Here is a 22,445-nt window from a genome sequence, read left to right on the forward strand (position 1 = left end):
TCACAAGAAAGGATTGTCAATTTCCCTCCCACCTGTGATTTACACTCATCCAAGGACGTGACCTCTACTGTGCGTAAACTACACACATTTCAAAAACGCTGTGGATCGGCGCCCAAGACCCCAACAAAGCACACATGTGAAAGCACTCGGGCTCTGACTAACAAGCATTTTCCCAAAAGCCCGTGTGGCACACTTCTGGAATAGCAGTGAATTAAAAATGTGTGCATTTTTACTAATTTAGAACATTGACATCCAGCAAAAGTTGACGTTCTCACGCGTGTGTTGCATAGTTGTGGGGGTGTCAATGAGGGGTGGGAGGGTTGTATAGGGAAGTGCTAAGTGCCCAAAAAAGTATAACGTTTGACAAAACCACAAAACATCACAGTTGGCATTAGAGACTTTGCGAACAAAATTACACTTGGACATCCCAAGTGTAAGTGTGGGTCGAGCATGATGGTCAATCTGTGGAATAAAACAGAACATTTGATGGAAGCAGATGCTTCAGACAGAAGATGTGTACATGTTTTACACCTTGCTATAGTTCCTGTCTGACAGGGCGATAGCTCCCTCCACATAAGACCACCAATCATGGGCGTGAGTCTTTACTGGGCCTCAGGGTAACTTACATGGCTTTTCTGACTGTCGTGAATTACGCCGGATGTGCTTGTGAATATCAGTTTAAGGTGAACATTAGGAGCAGATGTGTATGTGTAACCTACGCCAAAAACATTTTTTGTGAACCTGCCACTTAAGACAATGATCATGTGGCTGTCGAGTTGTCAGAGGGGGCCTGCACAAGGAACCACTCTGCAGCCAGGCTTAGGACCAGAAGAGTAAACTAAAAGGGAGTACACTACAAGTGAAAACCCTATCGATTTCAAGGGCATACAACAAATACCACGAGTGAAGTACAAACAACACAAGGCACATTACACCCACTTCTAAAACCGAAAGCTCCTGTACTAAAGTACAGCACCCCCGCTGCTAAAATACAGTTCTCCTCCCACAAATACAGTACTGGACACACGCTACTGAAGTACAGCACCCCCGCTACCAAAACAGAACACTTCTCTACCAATGCACATGGTATATCACCTGCTTAAATACAGTTTACCCACACAAAAAATACAGCACACATGCTATTAAAAAGCAGCACACCCCCTGCTAAAATAGGAAACTCCTCAGCTAAAATACATCACACCCTTTATTAAAATACAGAAACCCTGTTACTAATGTGCAATGCACCTACCAATAAAACAAAGCACACGGACTTCTAAATTAAAGCACAGCCACTACTAAAATAGAAAAGTAAAGCACACCTGTTAGCAAAATGCAATGTACCCCCAAATACAATGTAAAACTCCTCTACTGTAATACAGGACACAAACTACTAAAATACAGCACGCCTGCTACAAAAATCTAATTCACCAAAGATCAGCTCATGACACTGCTTAAATATTGCACAGCATGAATTATTAATACAACCAAAAACCTCCCAACCGTCTACTCCAAACACAACACGCCTGCCAATAAAATGCCCCTAACAAAACACAAACCGCATCTACCAAATTGCAAATGTACTCTGATAGAGTGGACCTCTCTCCAAGCGCTGCACACTCTACTAAAATGTAGTACATTAACAAATACATGTAACTCGCACACCCCAATGTCCATGCATGATCCCGACTAACTACTTATGCTGACATGTAACCTTACTACTGTTACCACACTCTAGCTCATTCTGTAATGCCTTCTTAGCGCCGTGATACCTCTGGGTCTGGGCGCTATGAACAAATACAATAAATAATTAAATAAATAAATAAAAATAAAGCACGCCTCAACTAAATTCCAAGGCAAGCCCTAAACTGCAGTGCGTGCCTATTAACCTGCGTGCACGTTCCACTTAAGCACAACACAGCGTATGCCACCCACATAGGCCGCCCACAAAACATTGCAATTACATGACAGCACACACTATACTAAACTACATCACCCAACCCTACTATGATAATGCAGAACAACTCTACTGTAATACAGCACACCTCTACCAAAATAAAGCACACATTTAAAAAAACACAGCACTCCAGCTGCGAAAAACAGCACACCTCCTGCAATAACATACCACAGCGATAACTAAAATAGGGCACAAAACATACTCTACTGGATTAAAGCACAAGCACTATTCCACACCTCTGTTTAAACGCAACAGCCCAGTTCTTAAAATGTGGCAAATCAGCTCTTAAAATACAGTTCTCCTTTACTAAGTTACAGAGACTTTTTCTAACATAAACCACACCTCGACTAAAGCATGCCAACTAAAATACATCACACACACTAAAAATAGAGCACACAAGTTTACTAAAATACACCCTCCTTACACAAAATGAGAAACCGGTCACTCAAATGGCCCACACTTTTAATTTCAATACAATTCAGTCACTAGAATAATACAGCACTCCCCCTCTTTTAAAGTTCACCAACGCCCTCCCAATGCCTCGCATGGTGCTAAATGACTGCAGACGTCTACAGCACAACCTGAACTGAAAATAAGCAGACGCACTAATCCCATCACAGCACACATCTACTAAAGTGCAAGACATATTTCAGAAGCACTCAGCGCACCCTCAGGCATCACCACACCCTTACTATAATACAGCACACCAACTGCTAAAATACGAAGTGCTTGCCATCTTGTGATAATAATTCTCTAAGGATGCCTGTGCACTGGGGACTGGACATGCGATACCCACATGCAAAGCTCTCCGCATGTGGGAGAAGGAACATGATATCTAGAAAGGAAAGCAGGGCGACCCTGGAAGGAACAGATGTTGCAGCCATTATCCTCGTAGCCAGACCCTAAGGCGCACTGAATCCGTTTTTATGGTCCATGGTTACCAGCTATGTAATGTTATGGTGGGTGCTGTGAACAATTAAATGCGCAGCAAGCTCAGTGTGCATTATGTACTTAGTGATTTGCAAATACCACCCTTTTATCACGGCCATAGTTTACAAATATAATGCTTTGGTGTCATTCCTCTGTCACAAATGTGCATTTTGATTGTATGCAAAGCAGCCAGGATCTCTCATTGGTGCTATTTGTCCCCTTTCCCTTTCTTGTATGGGTCTATTGAAAGGGTAGAAGAGGAATGTATCCGTCCTGGAATGATAACCTTCTATCAGAAAAGTTTTTATATGGTTATTCTAGGTTTTCGTCATTTGCTTTGCTCAGTAAGATAAGTATATTATTCTCATTATGACTACAATATATACTGAAAGGGATCATTAGAAATGAGCAGTGCACAATTCTAGAAAGAAACAGTTTACACTGTCAGCAGAATTAAATTATTTACTTAACGAATGATAACAAATAATAAATCGGTCCTATTGTCAAGAATACACACCAAGTTGTGTCTCAAAATGCGCTGAGATGAAAACCAATTACTTGTTTCTTCTGGCAGCACCTCTAGGGCCATAGGTAACAGTTCATTGTGCACGCTGTGCATGTGTTAAACTATGCAAAAAACTAATAAACACCAAGATATAGAAAATGAAAAATGCAATCGTACATCCTGGTCAGCAGCCCAGCCACCTTCCACAGATCCTGTGGGTGTGCCCCTCACCAACAGCCATTCATACAATGTGCCCTCAGTGTGATGGCGACATTCTGGCAACACACACACACACGCAATGACAATGTAAATCTCCAAATATCAGACCACCCCCCCCCCCACCCCCACCTCTGGGGATGACTCCGTCGCTGCTGCTCTCCTTATTCTATGGTTCTATGTCATGTCATCAACCGTCATTTTTTCAATGGGTGTTTTCACAAAAACATTTTGCTGAGAAAAGTGATTGAAATTTATTTTCTTTTATTTGTGGGGGTTCTCCCTCAAGCCCCCCCCCACCTATTTTTTTTTACTGTTCCCAACCCCCTCCCCCAACCCTTTACCTGCCCTTTCACACACCCCCAACTCCCCAAAAATGTCAATTGGTTTTTTCAGCAGTGTCTTCGTAAATACACCAGTTGAAAAAACGACTGTCGATAAAACGACGTTGTTCCTGTTCCATTAACCATAGTAAAGAAAGCAGCCCCCCCCCCTCACGATGTCTGTGTTTTTTCTCTGATTATGCTGCTGTCAGCAACAGCAGGCATGGCCCCAGCAAATGCTCACCTTACAATGGCACTCTTAGCAGCAGAAACATGGGGCCCCATTAGGAGTTTGGCGGTATCCCAGCAAATTTACCACCGGAATACCGCCAAACTGTATTACTGTTACCACCACTTGGTCTGGCGGGATTACAAGTGGCAGTATGACAAGGTTAGCCCTCATTTATGGAGTCCATAGGACTATAAAGGGATTTTGGCGGAATTAACACCGGCGGTAATTCTGACAACAGCGATTCCACCGAAATTGCCGCATTTTGGCCATCAGGCAGCGGAATTACCTCCAGCATTTAGGAAACTCTTTGACCCCAACGCCAAAACCATAGTTCAACTCTGCGGTAAAGTGGCGGTATCACTGTTACCGCTGTATTACCACTAGTTGTAGCCGCACCGCTGAACTCGTAATGAGGGCCATGGAGTGAGACAGAGAGGGGGGTCGAGAGAGAGCGCAGAAAGCGAGAGATCCGGAAAGAGAGCAAGAGTGCTGGGCTGACGAATGATAAGCCGGGTACAGCTGGTAAATCAATCAAATACAAGAAGTGTTACCATACTGCAGACTTCTGATAAAATGCGGAGCACAACCTCTGCTAAGATGCAGGACACATGCGTATAAAGTGAAGGACACACACTCCCAGCGACAGCAGCACTTTCCTTAATTGCAGCAGAGCCCTAACTGACAACAAGTGCGCCTGCTACTAAAAGTATAAGACTGCTGAACTGAGGCACAACCCTACTGCATTACTACACAGCAAGCGCTGGACCCCCCAACTCACAGAGACGCCCACGAACCCAGCCGGGCCACAAATGAGACACGCGACACCTAGGCTAGGTTTCAGCACAGCCGCAATAAAATACACACCTACAAAGGGGCATAGGGAGCACCTGCTACTAACATACAGCACAGCAGGTGCTGTAGGATTAGTGCACTTCCTACACGATGATATCACCAGTTTAGTGAGTGCCACTCAGACTAAGGGAGAGGGCCTTTAACAAGTGGACAGGGCCATAATCTCTGTATAATGCCCTTTGGAATGTTCGCGGACACTTAAGCTTCCGGTCATTTCTCCAATTTAAATTCAGCTAAAATAGCCCATTTGGGACCGAACCAGAAAACCATCTTGTTTTTGACAGACGTTACAACTTATGTAACGTAGAGCGACCAGAGGCGACTTGCAATCACACATAATTACGGAATCCACGAAGAAATCAGAAGTCACATAATACTCTCATAAAACACAGTATGTTACTGCGGCTTCAGAGAAGTGCCCCTCCTACTCCTGGGGTCGCTGGTCTGGCAGAGTTTAACCTTACTACACAGTCAGTTTACGCCATGGCAGAGAAGTACAAAAAAATGCACAAAAAAACATGCACAAACCCTTTTTCCTCTCGTCCAAAAATATTTTCCCTCAAATATACACTCGTACTACACACGTGCATTCTTGTTCACTTTCACGCCTCTCGTGCAAAACTTACGTCTGGAATGTGCAGGTGCACGTTAAGTGTGTTCAAAATATGTTCTAAGACAACTTGGAGCTTTTGTGGTACACACAAAGTTACACTTCTGTGGGCATGTCCTTCACACGCCTCCTCGACACATCCACAATTCCTGGACACACACCTGGGAAGGTGCACTTTGGCAATCTATGAACACTTTACCTGTGTGCAAGGTTACATGCATGCGTGACCTTATGCCCAACATGCGCCTGTGCCAGGCCTGCTATTCTTGTGACAGTGTACTCAGTCCCTTTCTGAGTCACATATAAGGTCTGCAGGCCTAACTGATGACTTTTTCCAGGTGTGAGTATCACACTCGCCTGGAAAGAGGTGTGCGAGGCGCTTCTTTGCTTGTGTCTTATGTGAGAAGAAGTGTTGGTTTGTGGGTAGTGTGGTTTGACAGCAGAATGCGTTCCATGAAGAGGCGGTGGTGTTCTGAATGGCCAATGAAGGAGTAGTAGGCCTAGTGGACAGAAGGGCCCCTCCCATTGGCTGATACACAGGCCTTGCCTGACACTAGGCATCACCAGTGTTCCACACTACTGTTCCCCGGCCGCCACTTTCTCTGCACGACACTCCACATCGCTTCCCTCGTCTCCTAAGTGCTCCCTGTTCCCCTAACCCTTCTCCTCCACCCCCTCTCTGCCCTGCCTCTGTACCTCCACGTTCTTCCTATTACCACTTCCTTGTTTGCAGGGAGGCCACCCCCTGCCACACTCTGCCTAGTGCTGCTTCTTAAATGGTCCTGGCCACATCCTTACAACGCTCACCGACTTTCCCGCGTGCCTGGATACAGCTTTCATTGTAACTTGGGCCCGGGCCATTATCAGACGGGAATGCCCCACCCCCCCAGCTTGGGGGTATTGCTTAAGTAAAGTCAAACAAAACAGTCTTTAGCAAGTCTCTTCCCCAGGCACAGCTCTCAATACCCATTGGAAGCATTGTGAGATGGAACATAAGTCTTTAGGGCTCGAACACCAGCAGAACCGTTTCTAGAATTTGCCAGGCCTTGTATCACGAAAGCCCATGTCCTGCACATGTACTGACCTCGCCGGAAGGGACAATACAGGAAATGACATCACAAGGTGCGGCATTAACCTTTGGTGCTCCAATGAAATAGAGAGATCATGCTAAGATCCAAGTTCAGCCCCATTCGAGCCCGCGGCTCAAGTCAGACCCTCCCTCCGCCCCCACACTCCAGCGCTTCCCTAGGCTTCCATTACCAGTATCCGATGCACTCCACATAGACTAACACAGATGAGTGGCACGCATGCAGTCTGCCACGCTCTCCCGTACCATCGTTCCCACTGAACGTGTTGGCATCACGGGGCTAATCCCTTCACCTTCTCCCTGTTACTGGACTTCTCCCTCCCCCTTTCCATCTTCTGCACACCTGCAGACCAAGGTCTGGGGTTACCCGGAAGGGGTCACAATGCACCACCTCCGGGACAAGGTTGGGCACCATAAGACCCCTGTGGTGGTGAATAGCGCTGTGCAAACACAACTCACCGTAAAACAAAATGCATCATGGGGGATGACATTCCAAGGCTGTAATAACAAGAGACACATGACTGTGTGAAGTGCTTAGAAGCGGTCACTAGCACAAACGGAGCAACACCTGGGATTAAGGCTTTTGCAAAAAGTGCATTCTATAAACATTAGCCCCACACATTTCCCGGCGGTTCATCTACCATCATTCAATTTCATATAACAATTCAAAAAAGCGCAGGCGAGCGCACTCTTCCCGTGCAGATGGTCGAATTCCTCACATCCCCTCCCCCCCGCCTCAACATGTGAACCACCACCCTACGGAGGGTCTGGTTCATTATCAAGGTGAAAGTACCGGCTGAGCCCATCTGCATTTCCATGCTGGGAGCCTGGCTTGTGCTGGATCTCCATATCTAATCCCTGTAGGGATCTGGCCCAATGCAAAAGCTTAGGGTTCTCCCCTTGTAGGGCCATTAACCATCACAGAGGCCTGTGGTCCGACTGGATCATAAAGTGCAACCCAAACATTTAGGGTTTCAGCTTCTTTACATGGCCCACATGACCACATAAGCCTCTTTTCTACAATGGCCCAGTTCCTTTCCCTTTTTGTCAATCGCCTGCTAATGTAGGCGACAGGTTGCTCTACCCCTAGAGAGTTCAGCTGCGCTAACATAGCTCCAATCCCAAAATCACAGGCGTCCTTCTGGATAATGAACTCCTGACCATATTCTGGCACTTTCAGAACTGGGGCCCTGCACAATCCATCCTTTAACTCCTGAAAGGAGGTTAAGAAAGTCACTGTGCCCTGCGCTATCTGGCACTTCATGGCCTTGATAGTCAGGCCTGCATTCTGCAGCGCCTGAAGCACTTGTTTCAGGTGGGATAAGGATCCTCCCAGGTGGGGCAATTTCGTCTAAATAGGCCAGACAAGACCTGGTTAACCATCCTCTGAAAAGTGGCAGGGGCATTCTTCAATCCAAAGGGCATCACAGTGAACTTATAATGTCCTTCCGGGGTTGAGAATGCTGACCTCTCTCTCGCTCCATCTGTCAAGCCCACCTGCCAATACCCCGCAGTGAGGTCAAAGGTACTCATGTACTTGGCACCACCAAGCTTGTCAATGAGCTCATCTGCCCAAGGAATGAGGTGAGCATCTGTCTTTGTAACATAATTGAGCCCCCTGTAGTCCACACAAAAGCAAACTTCAGTCTTCCCACCACTGGTCTTTTTAGGTACCAGTACCACTGGACTAGCCCAGGGTCTGTGGGATGGCTCTATCACTCCTAGGAACAGCATCTTGGAAACGTCCTCCTCGATGGTGTGCCTGATCTTATCGGACATCCAGTGAATCCTACTCTTCACCGGCTTACTGTCGCCAGTGTCCACACCACTGGTGCACCATTCTGCGCGACCTGGAGTCAGAGAAAACAGACCACAGACCGTCCCAGTAAACAGCAATAGTCACTGTTCTGACAGGTCCGTTGCAAGGTTGACACCTTCAACTGACCCATCTACGGCTTCAGTGTATAGGTCTGGGAAGGAATCAATCTTCTCAGTCTCTTCGTCAGTCACTAAAGCCATGACCAAGTCATCCCGGCTATAATGGGGTTTTAGCCGATTGACGTGAAAGACCCTGCACATCTGTTTAGGTCCTTACACATCAATGAGATAATTCACCTCACTGACCTTTTCCAGCACACAGTAAAGCTCAGTCCACTTGTCCTGAAGGGCACTGGGTTGGACAGGCTCCATAATCCACACCCACTGGCCTGGAGAATAGACTGTCACTGTGACCTTCTGGTCGTGCCAGTGCTTCATCAGCTCCTGACTGGCCTTTAGGTTTCTCGTTGAGCTGTACTTTGCAATTCTAGACCAAAGGCCAAGTACATAGTCCACCACATCTCGTCTAGGGGATGAGGGTTTGCCTTCCCATCCCTCTTTCAGTAAACTGAGGGGATCTTGTACAGGGTGTCCAAACAGAAGCTCAAAGGGGCTAAACCCAGCTCCGTTCTGTGGCACCTCCCTGTAGGTGAACAGAGGCATGGCAGGAGAATATCCCATTTCCTCCTCAGGTGCTCTTCCAAGCCACCCATCATGACTTTCAGGGTCGTGTTGAACCGCTCAACAAGCCCATTTGTTTGTGGATTGAAGGATGTAGGGAACCTATAGGTGGCTCCACACTCTTCCCACATGGCCTTCCTAAATGCTGATATGAAGTTTGATCCCCTGTCAGAAACAACTTCCTTGGGGAATCCAACATTGGAGAATTTCTCAATCAGAGCCTTCTCAACCACAGGTGCTTTGATGCTCTTCAGAGGGACAACCTTGGGGTATCTTGTGGCCTGGTCTATCACCACCAAGATGTTCCTTTTCCCTGATCTGGTTTGAGGATCCAGAGAACCCACAATGTCCATGCCTATTCTCTTGAAAGGCTGCCCAACCACGGGTAGTGGAGTTAAGGGGCCCGTGTGGATTGTCGAATTCCTCACAGCCACCCCCACCTGGCTATCTCTGTTGCCCAGTGTGCCCCCCACCTCCAGCCTCTCTCTGGCACCCTGCTACCCACCTCCTGGCACCAAAAGCTGTCTCTACTAATGCTGATATTGATGTAAAGTAATTTCATTCATCACATATTCTTCAAAACCTATTTCTTAGAAAAAACAAGTCACGTCAAAGTAAAAAAGACATATGGTAATTTCTCATTTTACAAAAATATATAGTCTTGTATGTGAGTATGGGTTACTATAATGACTTTCCTGCCAGATATATAATAGCTAAGGCAATAATTAGGCAATGATTCTACTGTCCAATGCAGTCAATCACTTGAGGTGCATGCGTTGGACCACTCCATAATTCACCCAATTAGTGTAAGCATAGTGTATGCTGTACTATGATTGGCCAACAGTTTCGCCCACTTAGGGGGCTTTATCAAGGCAGGGTTCTGGCCCTTTTTGAAGAAGTTCTTGGTTTTATATATGAGCAAGTGCTTTTCTTCCAAAACCACAACAACAGTAAGGCTAGCCTCTACGTCTGGGTGCGAAGTTCAGCACGTGACTCTAATGATAAGCCCAATTATTGAGGCCTTCTTGCCGAAACAAATAATTTGCTAATTGAAGGACTCTTCCGTGAACTAAGAGAAATAGGCAGTGCCTCTCCATATTGACAGGTTACGTTCGGAGAACAGCGTTCACCGTGCTTAATCTGACAACCACACTGCAATCACTGTACACCTCCCTGGGCATGCACCACTGAGGCCACCTCTATGGGCATGCACCACTGAGCCCACCTTTATGGGCATGCACCACTGAGGCCAGCCCCCGTGGGCATGCACCACTGAGGCTACCTCTATGGGCATGCACCACTGAGGCCAGCCCCCTGGGCATGCACCACTAAGGCCACCTCTATGGGCATGCACCACTAGGACCAGCTCCATGGGGATGCACCATTGAGGCCAGCCCCATGGGCATGCACCACTGAGGCCACCTCCCTGGGCATGCACCACTGAGAACACCTCAATGGGAGTGCACCGCTGAGTCCAGCTCCATGGACATGCGCCACTGTAGCCACCTCCGTGGGCATGCACCACTGAGGCCACCTCTATGGGCATGCACCACTGAGGCCACCTCTATGGGGATGCACCGCTGAGTCCAGCTCCATGGACATGTGCCACTGTAGCCACCTCCGTGGGCATGCACCACTGAGGCCACCTCTGTGGACATGCATCACTGAGGCCACCTCTATGGGCATGCACCACTAGGACCAGCTCCATGGGCATGAACTCCTGAGGCCACCTCCATGGGAATGCACCACTGAGGCCACCTCCCTGGGCATGCACCACTGAGACCACCTCAATGGGAGTGCACCACTAGGATCAGCTCCCTGGGCATGCACTACTGAGGCCACCTCCATGGGAGTGCACCACTAGGATCAGCTCCCTGGGCATGCACCACTGAGGCCACCTCCATGGGAGTGCACCGCTGAGTCCAGCTCCATGGACATGCGCCACTGTAGCCACCTCCGTGGGCATGCACCACTGAGGCCACCTCCATGGGAATTCACCAGTAGGACCAATTTCCTGGGCATGCACCAATGAGGCCAGCTCCCTGGGCATGAACCACTGAGGCCAGCCCCCTGGGCATGCACCAGTGAGGCCAGCTCCCCGGGCATGCACCACTGAGGCCAGCTCCCTGGGCATGAACCACTGAGGCCAGCCCCCTGGGCATGCACCAGTGAGGCCAGCTCCCCGGGCATGCACCAATGTGGCCAGCTCCCCGGGCATGCACCAATGTGGCCAGCTCCCTGGGCATGCACCAGTGAGGTCAGGTCCCTGGGCATGCACCAATGAGGCCAGCTCCCTGGGCATGCACCAATGAGGCCAGCTCCCTGGGCATGCACCAATGAGGCCAGCTCCCTGGGCATGCACCAGTGAGGCCAGCTCCCCGGGCCCAGCTCCCTGGGCATGCACCACTGAGGCCAGCTCCCTGGGCATGCACCAATGAGGCCAGCTCCCTGGGCATGCACCAGTGAGGCCAGCTCCCCGGGCCCCGCTCCCTGGGCATGCACCACTGAGGCCAGCTCCCTGGGCATGCACCAATGAGGCCAGCTCCCTGGGCATGCACCAGTGAGGCCAGCTCCCCGGGCCCCGATCCCTGGGCATGCACCACTGAGGCCAGCTCCCTGGGCATGCACCAATGAGGCCAGCTCCCTGGGCATGCACCAGTGAGGCCAGCTCCCCGGGCCCAGCTCCCTGGGCATGCACCACTGAGGCCAGCTCCCCGGGCATGCACCACTGAGGCCAGGTCCCTGGGCATCCATCAATCAGATCCCCTGGACATGCTGAGTGCACTCATGCCCTGAATTATGGATGCACTTGCGGCGCGGTGTCCTTGCCAAGCCAGGGTTACGCAGCCCCGGCCTGGTCCGTGGCAGCCATATCCGGGCACTCGTGGACATGGGTTCATGGGAAGGCGGTAGGTAGGCACGCGTGCACTCACCTGGGTGTCCAGCATCATCCTCGCCCACGCATCGTCTCTGGGGGGCTCTGAGAAGAATGGGTTTCAGTGGTAGTGTAGGGGTCCCCAATCGTCCACTGCCTGCCCTTCAAGGCCTGCGGCGTCCACCAAACACAATCCCCGAATCACTCGTCCAAGGGTTCCAGCAGCCCCCAGAGGGTGGGGGTCCCCCTTTCCGCGACGGCCCCTGTCCCTGGCCAGGCCCCGGGGCTGGGGATTCCAGGGTGAGGGGCGGCTGCACCTTTGCAGAGCTATGGGTGTGGGGTGCCGTCAAGGAATAGCCCCCTCACGCGCACCGCTTCCTGGATCCGTCATCCTGGCCCGGCAGTGCCCCGTTATCCCTGGAATGCGCTGCTGGGGGCGGGCGAGGAAAGGGGGTTCCCGGGGCAGGCGGGGGCGTCCATCCCTCGCGCAGGTGGAGATCTGGGGGCGTGCAGGTGGAAGCCCAGCTCCCGGGGCTGCAGGTCCGCGAGATGGCAGCGGCGCCACCCTCCCTGCTCACAGCAAGTGCACGACAAAGGCATCGCCCCCTGTGCGCGTCTCCTCACAGGGGCCCCCACCAGGACCCCCGGGGAGGCAGCTCCCAATGCGAGCTGGTCCAATCCGGCGCCCCATTGGCCGGGGCGGGGGGCGCTGGCAAGGAAGGGCAGGGGCCCAGATTTATAAAATGTACATATATATTCACTGTAGGGAAGGGGCGTGCGCGGAACGCGAGCCCGGCTGCTCTCAGCGCACCGAAATGGGCCGCGAGATGGGAAGGAGGGGCGGGGGAAGCAGGGGGGCCCTGCGGCATCTTCTCAGCTTACAGCAGCAGCTCGGGGAGGGCGGGGGCAGCAGCAGGAAACGGGGCATCCACAGCTCGGGGAGGCAAGGCCAGCCTCTCAGAGGGGCAAGAGGAACTGGGGGCAGCAGCAACGGTGGGTGGAGACCCCGAGAGGGTACCTACAGCTTAGAGGGGGCACGGGTGGCAGGACTGGCAAGAGGACAGAGCTTGGCATCAGCACACCTAGGGTCTGCCCCAGGACACAAGAGGTAAGGGGGCAGAGGCTTGACTTCAGCAACTACAAACGAGGGTCCCCAGAACAGGAGAGAGAGGGGGGGGGGAGAGAGACAGAGAGAGAGAGCGAGAGAGGGGGGAACAGAGAGAGAGAGAGAGAGAGGGTGGAGGGAGATCAAAAGAGAAAGATAAAAAAAGAGAGACAGAGATGGGAGAGAGCGAGAGAGGAAAGAGAAAGACAAATGGAAGCGATAAAGAGAGAGAGAGAGAAAGAGAGAAAGAGAGAACGACAGAGAGGTAAAGAGAGAGAGAACGAGATGGGAGAGCGCGAGAGAGGGTGAGAGAGAGAAAGAGAGAACGAGAGAGGAGAAAGAGCGGGAGAGACAGAGAGGGAGAGAGATAAAGACAGAGAGAGAGTTGGGGGGTGGGGGGAACAGCATCTACAACCTCGAGTCCCCAGAATGGAACATGAAAGACAGAGGGGATAAGGGAGAAAGGAGGGAGACAGACGGAGAGAGAGAGAGAGGAGAGAGAGAAAGCCAGAGAGGGAGAGATGGGAGCGAGAGAAAGACAGAGGGAGAAAAAGATAAAGAGAGAGACTGGCATTACAACATTGTCTACATGTCCTGGTCCCCAGAATAGAAATTCAGAGGGGGGGGGGGGGCAGTACTACAACGTTTACAGCCCCTGAGTCCCAGAATAGAACAGGAGGGAGAGAGAGAGAGAGAGAGTGGGGTGGGGGGTGAGAGAGAAAGACAGGGAGAGAGATGGGAGAGAGCGAGAGGAGAGAGAAAGGAAGAGGAAGGGGGGGGGGCAGATAAAGAGAGGGACTGGCATTACAACATTGTCTACAGTTCCTGGTCCCCAGAATAGAAATTCGGAGGTGGGGGATAGGAGGGGGCGCAGTACTACAACGTTTGCAGCCTCTGATTCCCAGAATAGAACAGGCGAGAAAGAGAGAGAGAGGAAAGGAGAGAGACTGACGCGCACGAGCCCTCACACACACCACAACCCCCGCCCCTGCACTGTCTGGAGCCCACTTTTGCAGCTCCTTGGGGTTCAGAGATAAACAGAGTGACATCACCTGCAGCCCCCTCACTCTCCCGCCCCCTCCCCGATTAGAGTAGACGCGGGAGGGGGTGTGTTCTCAGCATGCCAGCGCGCCCAGTGACGACACTCGTCTCTTTCTTCACATCACCAGTAAAGCGTGCACTGCAACGCGGTGCAGCACGGCGCTGCAGGGCCTTCTAATGTTTTGTGTTGTGTGTGTGCTACAGGTGTGCATCGTAATGCACTGCACTGCATTGCACTGTTTTACACCCTCGCGTATGGTGATGTATTGTGTTAGAAGGTGGCATGTTGTGCTGCACTGCAGTGCGTTGTGGGCCTTCATTCTGTGTATTCCTGTCTAGTATTTCATGTGCGCCGTGTTCATGCCTTACCTATCTTTTCACATTGTGACCCGTGGGCACAGCACCCCCGCCCTCCATGCTTCCAGAGTAGGGCGGCGGTCTCTGCCAGCCTGCCGTCTGAATAAATACACGCTCTGCTGGAGAGTCCTCCCGTGGGGCCGTGCACACTCTTCTGGCGGGTGGGCGGGTGGGGGGGTGGGGGTGAGACGGGAGAAAAATAGAAGCATCTAGGTTTCCAGGTCAGCCCCCGTCGCGCCTCTCTCCCCAACCTCCCAATGACCCACAGCAGACACAGCGCCACGAACCCCGCCGAGGAGCTGCAGGCCGCCCCAGGCCTTCCACGCTCAGCTGGGCGCAGCTGAGCTGCGAGCAGGGTCTCGGTAGCAGCACGGGGTGGGGGAGGGGCACTGGAGAGAGGATATTGTCTATTAAAAGAGGGCTAAAAATAGACCCCCTCCACCTTGTAAAATCGATGTCCTCGCGGTTGAATCCGTGCCGTTCTTTCGCTCCACCTACAACATGTCAGGAGAGACTTGGCGTGGAACCCGAGCGGCCCCCAAGATTGTGGAGTAGGGGCTTGATTTACAGCCCCCGCGCCCCCATACATTCATGTAGTAAACACGGACCCGGAAGCACTTCGAGACACATTCAAGATGTGACTATTTACGAAATTCACACCGGAAAGACAGCATTAACATGTTCCACTGGACCCACTCATCCTAACAGCATAACATGCATCATTAATGCAGTCGCCTCGCTCACCTCCAAAAACCCCCGCAACGCCAAGCGAACCAACTTCTGGTTATTGCCCTTCGCCACCACAAAAGAGCACTGGAGCACCCACACAATAAAGCACCATTAACACAATCTACGCCATTATTCAAAACTGGATGGCCACCAACAGTCTGTGTCTTATCCCCCTTCCCGCTTAAAAACCCTCCATGCTTACTACTCAAACATTACCATCGATGGCACACCCATCCCAGTACTTAAACATGTCAAAACCCTAGGCGTTTACATAGATTCCAACCTCACAATGAGCGCGCGCGCACACACACACCCTCTCTTGACAATTGTAAGCTAAAACAATGAAACCGAGAAAGCAGATCTGTCCAGGGGGTCAAGCGATTCTATTTAGGTCCGGTCAGATAGAGGTTTAGCACCCTCGCAGAACCGTTTGTCATTGTGACAAATACAAGACGTGTCTTTGCAATGCAGGTTGTTGTGTTTTGATTGTCTTTGCTGATTTTCCGATGGGATTTTGTGTTACCTTCAGCTGAACAGATACTGGAATCCACGGCGAACATCCGGTCATCACAAATGAAGCCTTCTTTGTAGTTTTGTTACCCCTCCATCTCCATTTGTCGCTCCCCGTCTCGTCCACTCATCGTGCCACTATTCATGACAGGCCCTGTCTCCTTCTCTCCCTCTCCTATCCATTACAAGCTCTGTCACTCGGCTCCTTCTCACCCTGACCTATGCGTTACAGGCTCTGTCACTCGGCTCCTTCTCACCCTGACCTATGCGTTACAGGCTCTGTCACTCGGCTCCTTCTCACCCTGACCTATGCGTTACAGGCTCTGTCACTCAGCTCCTTCTCACCCTAACCTATGCATTACAGACTCTATCGCTCAGCTCCTTCTCACCCTGTCCTATGCATTACAGACTCTGTCGCTCAGCTCCATCTCATCCTGTCCTATCCATTACAGGCTCTGTTACTCGGCTCATTCCCTGTCCTATGCAATACAGGCTCTGTCACTCGGCTAATTCCCTGTCCTATGCATTACTGGCTCTGTCGCTCAGCTCCTTCGCACCCTGTCCTATGCATTACAGGCTCTTCCGCTCAGCTCCATCTCATCCTGTCCTATCCATTACAGGCTCTGTCACGTGGCTAATTCCCTGTCCTATGCATTACAGGCTCTATCACTCGGCTCATTCTCACCCTGTCCTGTGCATTACAGACTCTCTCGCTCAGCTCATTCTAACCCTGTCCTATGCATTACAGGTTCTGTCACTTGGCTCCTTCTCACCTGTCCTATGCACTACAGGCTTTGTTGCACAGCTCCTTCTCACCCTGTCCTATGCATTACAGGCTCTGTCGCTCAGCTCCTTCTCACCCTGTCCTATGCATTATAGGCTCTGTCGCTCAGCTCCATCTCATCCTGTCCTATCCATTACAGGCTCTGTTACTCGGCTCATTCCCTGTCCTATGCAATACAGGCTCTGTCACTCGGCTAATTCCCTGTCCTATGCATTACTGGCTCTGTCGCTCGGCTCCTTCTCACCCTGTCCTAAGCATGACAGGCTCTGTTGCTCAGCACCTTCTCACCCTGTCCTATGCATTACAGGCTCTGTCGCTCAGCTCATTCTCAACCTGTCCTATGCATTACAGACTCTGTCACTCGGCTCCTTCTCAACCTGACCTATGCATTACAGGCTCTGTCACTTCTGTCCTATGCATTACTGGCTCTGTCGCTCGGCTCCTTCTCACCCTGTCCGATGCATGACAGGCTCTGTTGCTCAGCACCTTCTCACCCTGTCCTATGCATTACAGGCTCTGTCGCTCAGCTCCTTCTCACCCTGTCCTATGCATTACAGACTCTGTCGCTCGGCTCCTTCTCAACCTGACCTATGCATTACAGGCTCTGTCACTCCTGTCCTATGCATTGCAGGCTCTGTCGCTCAGCTCCTGCTCACCCTGTCCTATGCATTACAGGCTCTTTCATTCATCTCATTCCTACCCTGTCCCTCCATTCTTTACATGACCCCTTCACGCCACCCCCAACCCCTTTCCAGGCCTCCATTCATCATGAAGCTGGATCTTTCGGTTCACCGAGCACTAGTCATCGAAACTAAAGTGTACTTGTAAGTCTGATGGAACAGAACAGGATGTAACTGCACAACGAGAAGGTGTCATTGAATAAACAACTGCAGACTCAACAAGACACAGGGATGACCATAGACCTGCAATTGCTTAGCCCAGTAAAGGTTAGGAATCGGGCAACTCCTCACCGATGACACTGCCAAGCAGGGAAAGACACGCTCAAGACTGATAATCAGAACACACCCCACACTAGACTGAAAACGTCTATCGGAGAACTAATGCTCCGAACCTATAAAACATATACGGTCACATCAGCAGGCACTGGAAGGTAATCAGGAACAAGGGTCTCCCTCCAATACGCCTCTGGCGCCAGGCTCATGAAAAAGTGTGCCATAGAACATCACTGGAAGGCACGTGCAAGAGTCCCTGGGAGGGGCAAGGTGGAGCCACTAAGCGGGGCTAAATCTCAAAACAAGATTATAGCCAATTACCACGAATCATTAGTGGAGGGACATCCCGGCATTAGTAAAACACGAGCGAAAATCAGGAAGAATTATAGGTGGCCAAGCTGGAGAAAGCACGTGGCCCACTTTATTGCAACCTGTGGAGTGTGCGCACAACAGAAATCCCAAAAGTCCAGCCCCGCAGGATTATTGCGTCCACTAAGTGTACCACCGGTCCCTTGCATACGTTATCCATGGACTTCATTATAGATCTACCTCCCTGCGACGGCTTCAACACAATTTTAGTGGTGGTAGATTTATTCTCCAAGGTAACACACTTTATTCCACTAAAAGGACTTCCAACTGCTGGAACTCTGGCTACTGTATTCCTAGAACAAGTAATCAGACTACATGGTTTCCCTTCAGTACTGACTTCTGATCGAGGAACGCAATTCGTCTCAGCCTTCTGGAGGAGTTTTTGCAAGATAGCACATATTGATCTTCGCCTATCCACCAGTCACCACCCCCAAACCAATGGTCAAACTGAGAGGACTAATCAGACTTTAGAGCAATACCTGAGATGCATGCTGCAGCAGACAGAAGGATCCTGGAAGGACGTTCTTTGGTTAACTGAATTTGCATACAATAACTCTATCCACACTAGTACGGGATAAACCCCATGCTATATCATGAATGTTCGGCATCCTCGGACGTCCTCCTTTGACCCACTTGATGAGCTAGAAATGCCGGCAATCACCTTGCTACATAAGACTATTACTCAAACCCTTAAGGAAGCAACCAAGAATTTAACTAAAGCCAAGGAACAACAAAAGAAGTTTGCCGACAGGCATAGAAGGGAAGCTCCACATTACCAAATTGGGGATAAAGTATAGTTGGCTGCCAGAAACATACCATTAAAAGGACCTTGGATCTTCCGTCCCAGATATCTTGGACCTTATCCCATCAAGGCCATCATCAACCCGACCGCAGTAAAACTAGATCTACCCGCCAACATGCGAATTCATCCAGTGTTTCCCGTTTCTCTCTTGAAACCTGTGAAGTCTAAGACTAAGATCAAAAAACCACTGGAGCCTGAAATTATCGGAGGAGAACCTGAGTATGAGGTTAAAGACATCCTAGATTCTAAAATAGTACGATCAAAACTGTACTACTTAATCGATTGGGAGGGAAATGGACCTCAAGATCACACTTGGGAACCTGTGAAATTTGTCCATGCACCTCGACTAATCAGACGGTTTCACCATAACAACCCCACCAAACCTGGACCGGGGAGGGGAACGCCCGTGAGAGGGGCCTTGCGGGGGAGTGCTGTCATGGCCACTGGACAAGGGCCCAGTCCTTCCTCACCCCCAGGGTCCAAATGGACCCAGTCCTGGCGCCTCTGACGCCAGGCTCATGAAAAAGTGTGCCTTGCACACTCTGTGCCTAAGGCATGTGCAGCAGGGCTGGGTGTGGCCATAGCACATCATTCGAAGGCACGTGCAAGAGTCCCTGGGAGGGGAAAGGTGTAGCCACTAGGCGGGGCTAAAGGGAGGGGCCAGGGCCAGCCTATATAAGACCAACTCATCCACATGCCTCTGCTTCCCGTTATTCTGCTTTCTGCAGCGTAACGCTTACCGCTGTCCTTACCTGTGCATCCACTTGATTCCAGCTGCTTCATCTCTGAAGACATTTTACCGGATTCAAGCCACTCCATCGCTGAAGACACACCTTACCTGATTCCAGCTACTCCATCGCTGAAGGCGCATTTTACCTGAATCCAGCTACTCCACTGCTGAAGGCGCATCTTACCTGATTCCAGCTAATCCATCGCTGAAGGCGTCTCTTACCTGAATCCAGTTACTCCACCGCTGAAGGCGCACCTTACCTACTTCCAGCTGCTCCATCGCTGTGCGCGCCTCTTACCTGCATCTCATCACTATCAGAGTCGGAGCCTTCTACACCTGATCCGGGCGTCCAGCTACTCGGAGCTCCACTTCATTTCTTCTCCATTGCGGTACCTTCATCCTGCAACCGCGGAGCTGAGCCGTGAATCCAGACTTTGCTCTAAGCTGCCAGCCTTCTCCTGCAAGGGAAAAAGAACACAGCAGGTTAGAAATCATATAGATAACCAAAGCTTGGCCGCGCCGTACCTGAGACTAGAGTTCCATTATAAAGGCCAATTTACCAGCTAATTTGGGAGCTCCATCATCCTCAGGGGAATTCCCAGATTCGCTCCACGACTCCGATCCGCATCTTCACACCTATTGGGAAGAGAGAAGACATTGCAAGAATTACTATTAATGATCAAGACAAAAGACATTATCACAAACAAACTATAATCATAACCAAAAGACTTACCTTCTAAGTGGATTGGTCGCAGCCGGTCTGGATCAGCACTTGCACGGACCAGTGAAGCAACTAGGTCCAGTCTACACATCCCTGCTATAAGAAGCAGGGCGGATAGCTCAACATTACAACACAACAGGTGAGCTTGCATGGGAAAACGCTTGCACACTTCATTTTGGCACAAGAGGGTCGAGGGAAGTCACGATACCACCACGCCATTCTCATTGCCTCTCATCTTCTCTCAGGGCAAACACCAGTATCCAGAACAGCAGGTTTCGCAGCAACTGGGAGAGGGAGGTGATCCAGGGGAGTCCAGTCGAGGGAGGGCTCCAACCGTGCACCAACGTCCCCGCAGAGACCAGGTGAGCGTAACAATATGTGGTGCAATCGTGAAGAATATCCTCAGTTTTGCTGTGACTGGCTGAGGTGTATTTTTAACTGTGTGAGTTCTCTCTGGCATTTCCTTCCTTCCTGCGGCACATCTGGCCGAAATAAAAACTCAAATGATACTCGCCAGTCCTGATTTCTGATCCCGGGACCCAACTCAACAAAACCATCACCCCTTAGAGAAACAATGGTGTATGCACAGAAACCCCCCTAACTGCCCTGTTGCTACAATAGGTTTGAAAATGCACTGTTTTCCTTACCAGATACAACCCTGGGGTCGAGCTACAATACCTTCCTCCGTGAAGGCAATTGACATCCACAACTTGCTCAGGGTGTCCCTTCCCAAAAGATTTGCTGGGGTATCTGTACAATATGGCAAAGGGGCTGATACATTTTGATACCCACCTTGATACAAAGATCTTCAGTATAAGGAACCAACAGGACAACCCAAGAGAATTCCTGCATGTCCATTGTTTTGCCTGACAAGGGGAACTCACCTTCCTTAATACAAGACTTGGTAGCTCCTGTGTCAACCATGAATGAAAACGTTTGGTCACCTACCTGCACACCTATCTGGGGTTTCTCTTCTGGATCGGTGATAATGGACAGGACTGGACACATCAGAGATCCCAGTGGGCTGGCCTACTCCTGGTACATATTTGCACCTGGGAGAGAAAACGGATTTCCCCTGAAAACACTTTCTCCAGTGTAGTGCGCAACTGTTCCTTGGGATAAAGGATTCTTGACCCATGTCTGCACTGATGCTTGTGCTGGCATGGTCGGTGGGATCCCAAAGGTCTGTGCAGGCCCAGTCGCTGCATTATGTTCAACCTGCGCCTGCTGCAATTGCACAGAACATGGGGCATATGGCAGGGTAGGGGCCTGCATCTGTTTAGCTCCCATGTTAAAGTACTGTGGGCGTTCACAACAATCCTGTGACACATGCCCCAACCTTTACACATGACCAACACCGAATCCCATAAAATCCCCCATAATTTGTTTCTGTTGGCCCATTAAACTGGGAACACATTCCTTCGAACCCGCCAAATGACCAAATGACCAACTTCCCCATGGAAATCCTCCTCTGCCCCCCAGAAACCTTCTCATTGGCCTTGGATCGGGAACATACCCATCCACCCAACCCTCTGTCATGCCCGGTTCACTGTGTCCCTGTTGTCCCGGTTGCCCCTGTTGCACCTCCATAGAATTTGTAATTACTGCCCCTTCTAAACAAATCTTTGCCAATTTCTTTTGAACATGCTTATCCTCTGCTTTTTGTTCCTGTTCTACGTTCTTCCTCTCTTGTTACTGTCTTCTCTTGCAAAAATGAACAATTTTTGCCTGAATTTCTGGCCAACTCTTGGCCTCCATCCCTACTACTTTATCTAAATCATGCTGGACTTCTATCAGAAGTCCCTTCTTTAGCATGTGGTAAGAAATCACCACTTCTCCAATGCTTCTCCCTTTTCTGCCCTCCACATCTCCTGAATTAACTGAATGTGTGCGTCAGGATCATCATCCAATGTAATCCTCTGAACTAAAATCGAATTGATATCAGGCGAATCAGGATACATAATCTGCAATGCCCCCATACCTGAGCCCTAAGATTATTAAAAGCTGCTCCATCATGGGTATTTGTATCCAACTGAACTCCCGGATACCCCGATCTCGTGAAAAAACTCATCTGACCTATCCATCATTAGGGCTGTGAATAAGCTCTTCATGTCCCCTATGGTCAACATGACACTGGCAGTATGCTTCTCCAATGCATAAATCCACTTCCCCGCCCCTGCAGTGAGCAAAGGGAGTGTCTTCATCAAATTACTCTGGTCCATGTGTGACCACGGGTCATAATACATCCTTCCAAGACCCTT

The 22,445-nt window shown here is 50.3% G+C and overlaps 1 protein-coding gene across 1 annotated transcript in view; it reads right to left on the reverse strand.

The window, feature by feature from the left end:
• RALGDS (ral guanine nucleotide dissociation stimulator) overlaps positions 1-13,007 on the reverse strand; it is a 553,913-nt gene extending 540,906 nt beyond the window's left edge. Inside the window, exon 1 of the mRNA XM_069609329.1 lies at positions 12,142-13,007. Within this exon, the coding sequence (XP_069465430.1) occupies positions 12,142-12,159 (18 nt within the window). The 5' untranslated portion in view covers positions 12,160-13,007. The remainder of the gene's footprint in view (positions 1-12,141) is intronic.
• Positions 13,008-22,445: the final 9,438 nt, after the last annotated feature.

The sequence above is a fragment of the Ambystoma mexicanum genome, chromosome 8, assembly GCF_040938575.1.
Source record: "Ambystoma mexicanum isolate Mex_15411 chromosome 8, UKY_AmexF1_1, whole genome shotgun sequence".
In the NCBI taxonomy this organism is placed as follows: domain Eukaryota; kingdom Metazoa; phylum Chordata; class Amphibia; order Caudata; family Ambystomatidae; genus Ambystoma; species Ambystoma mexicanum.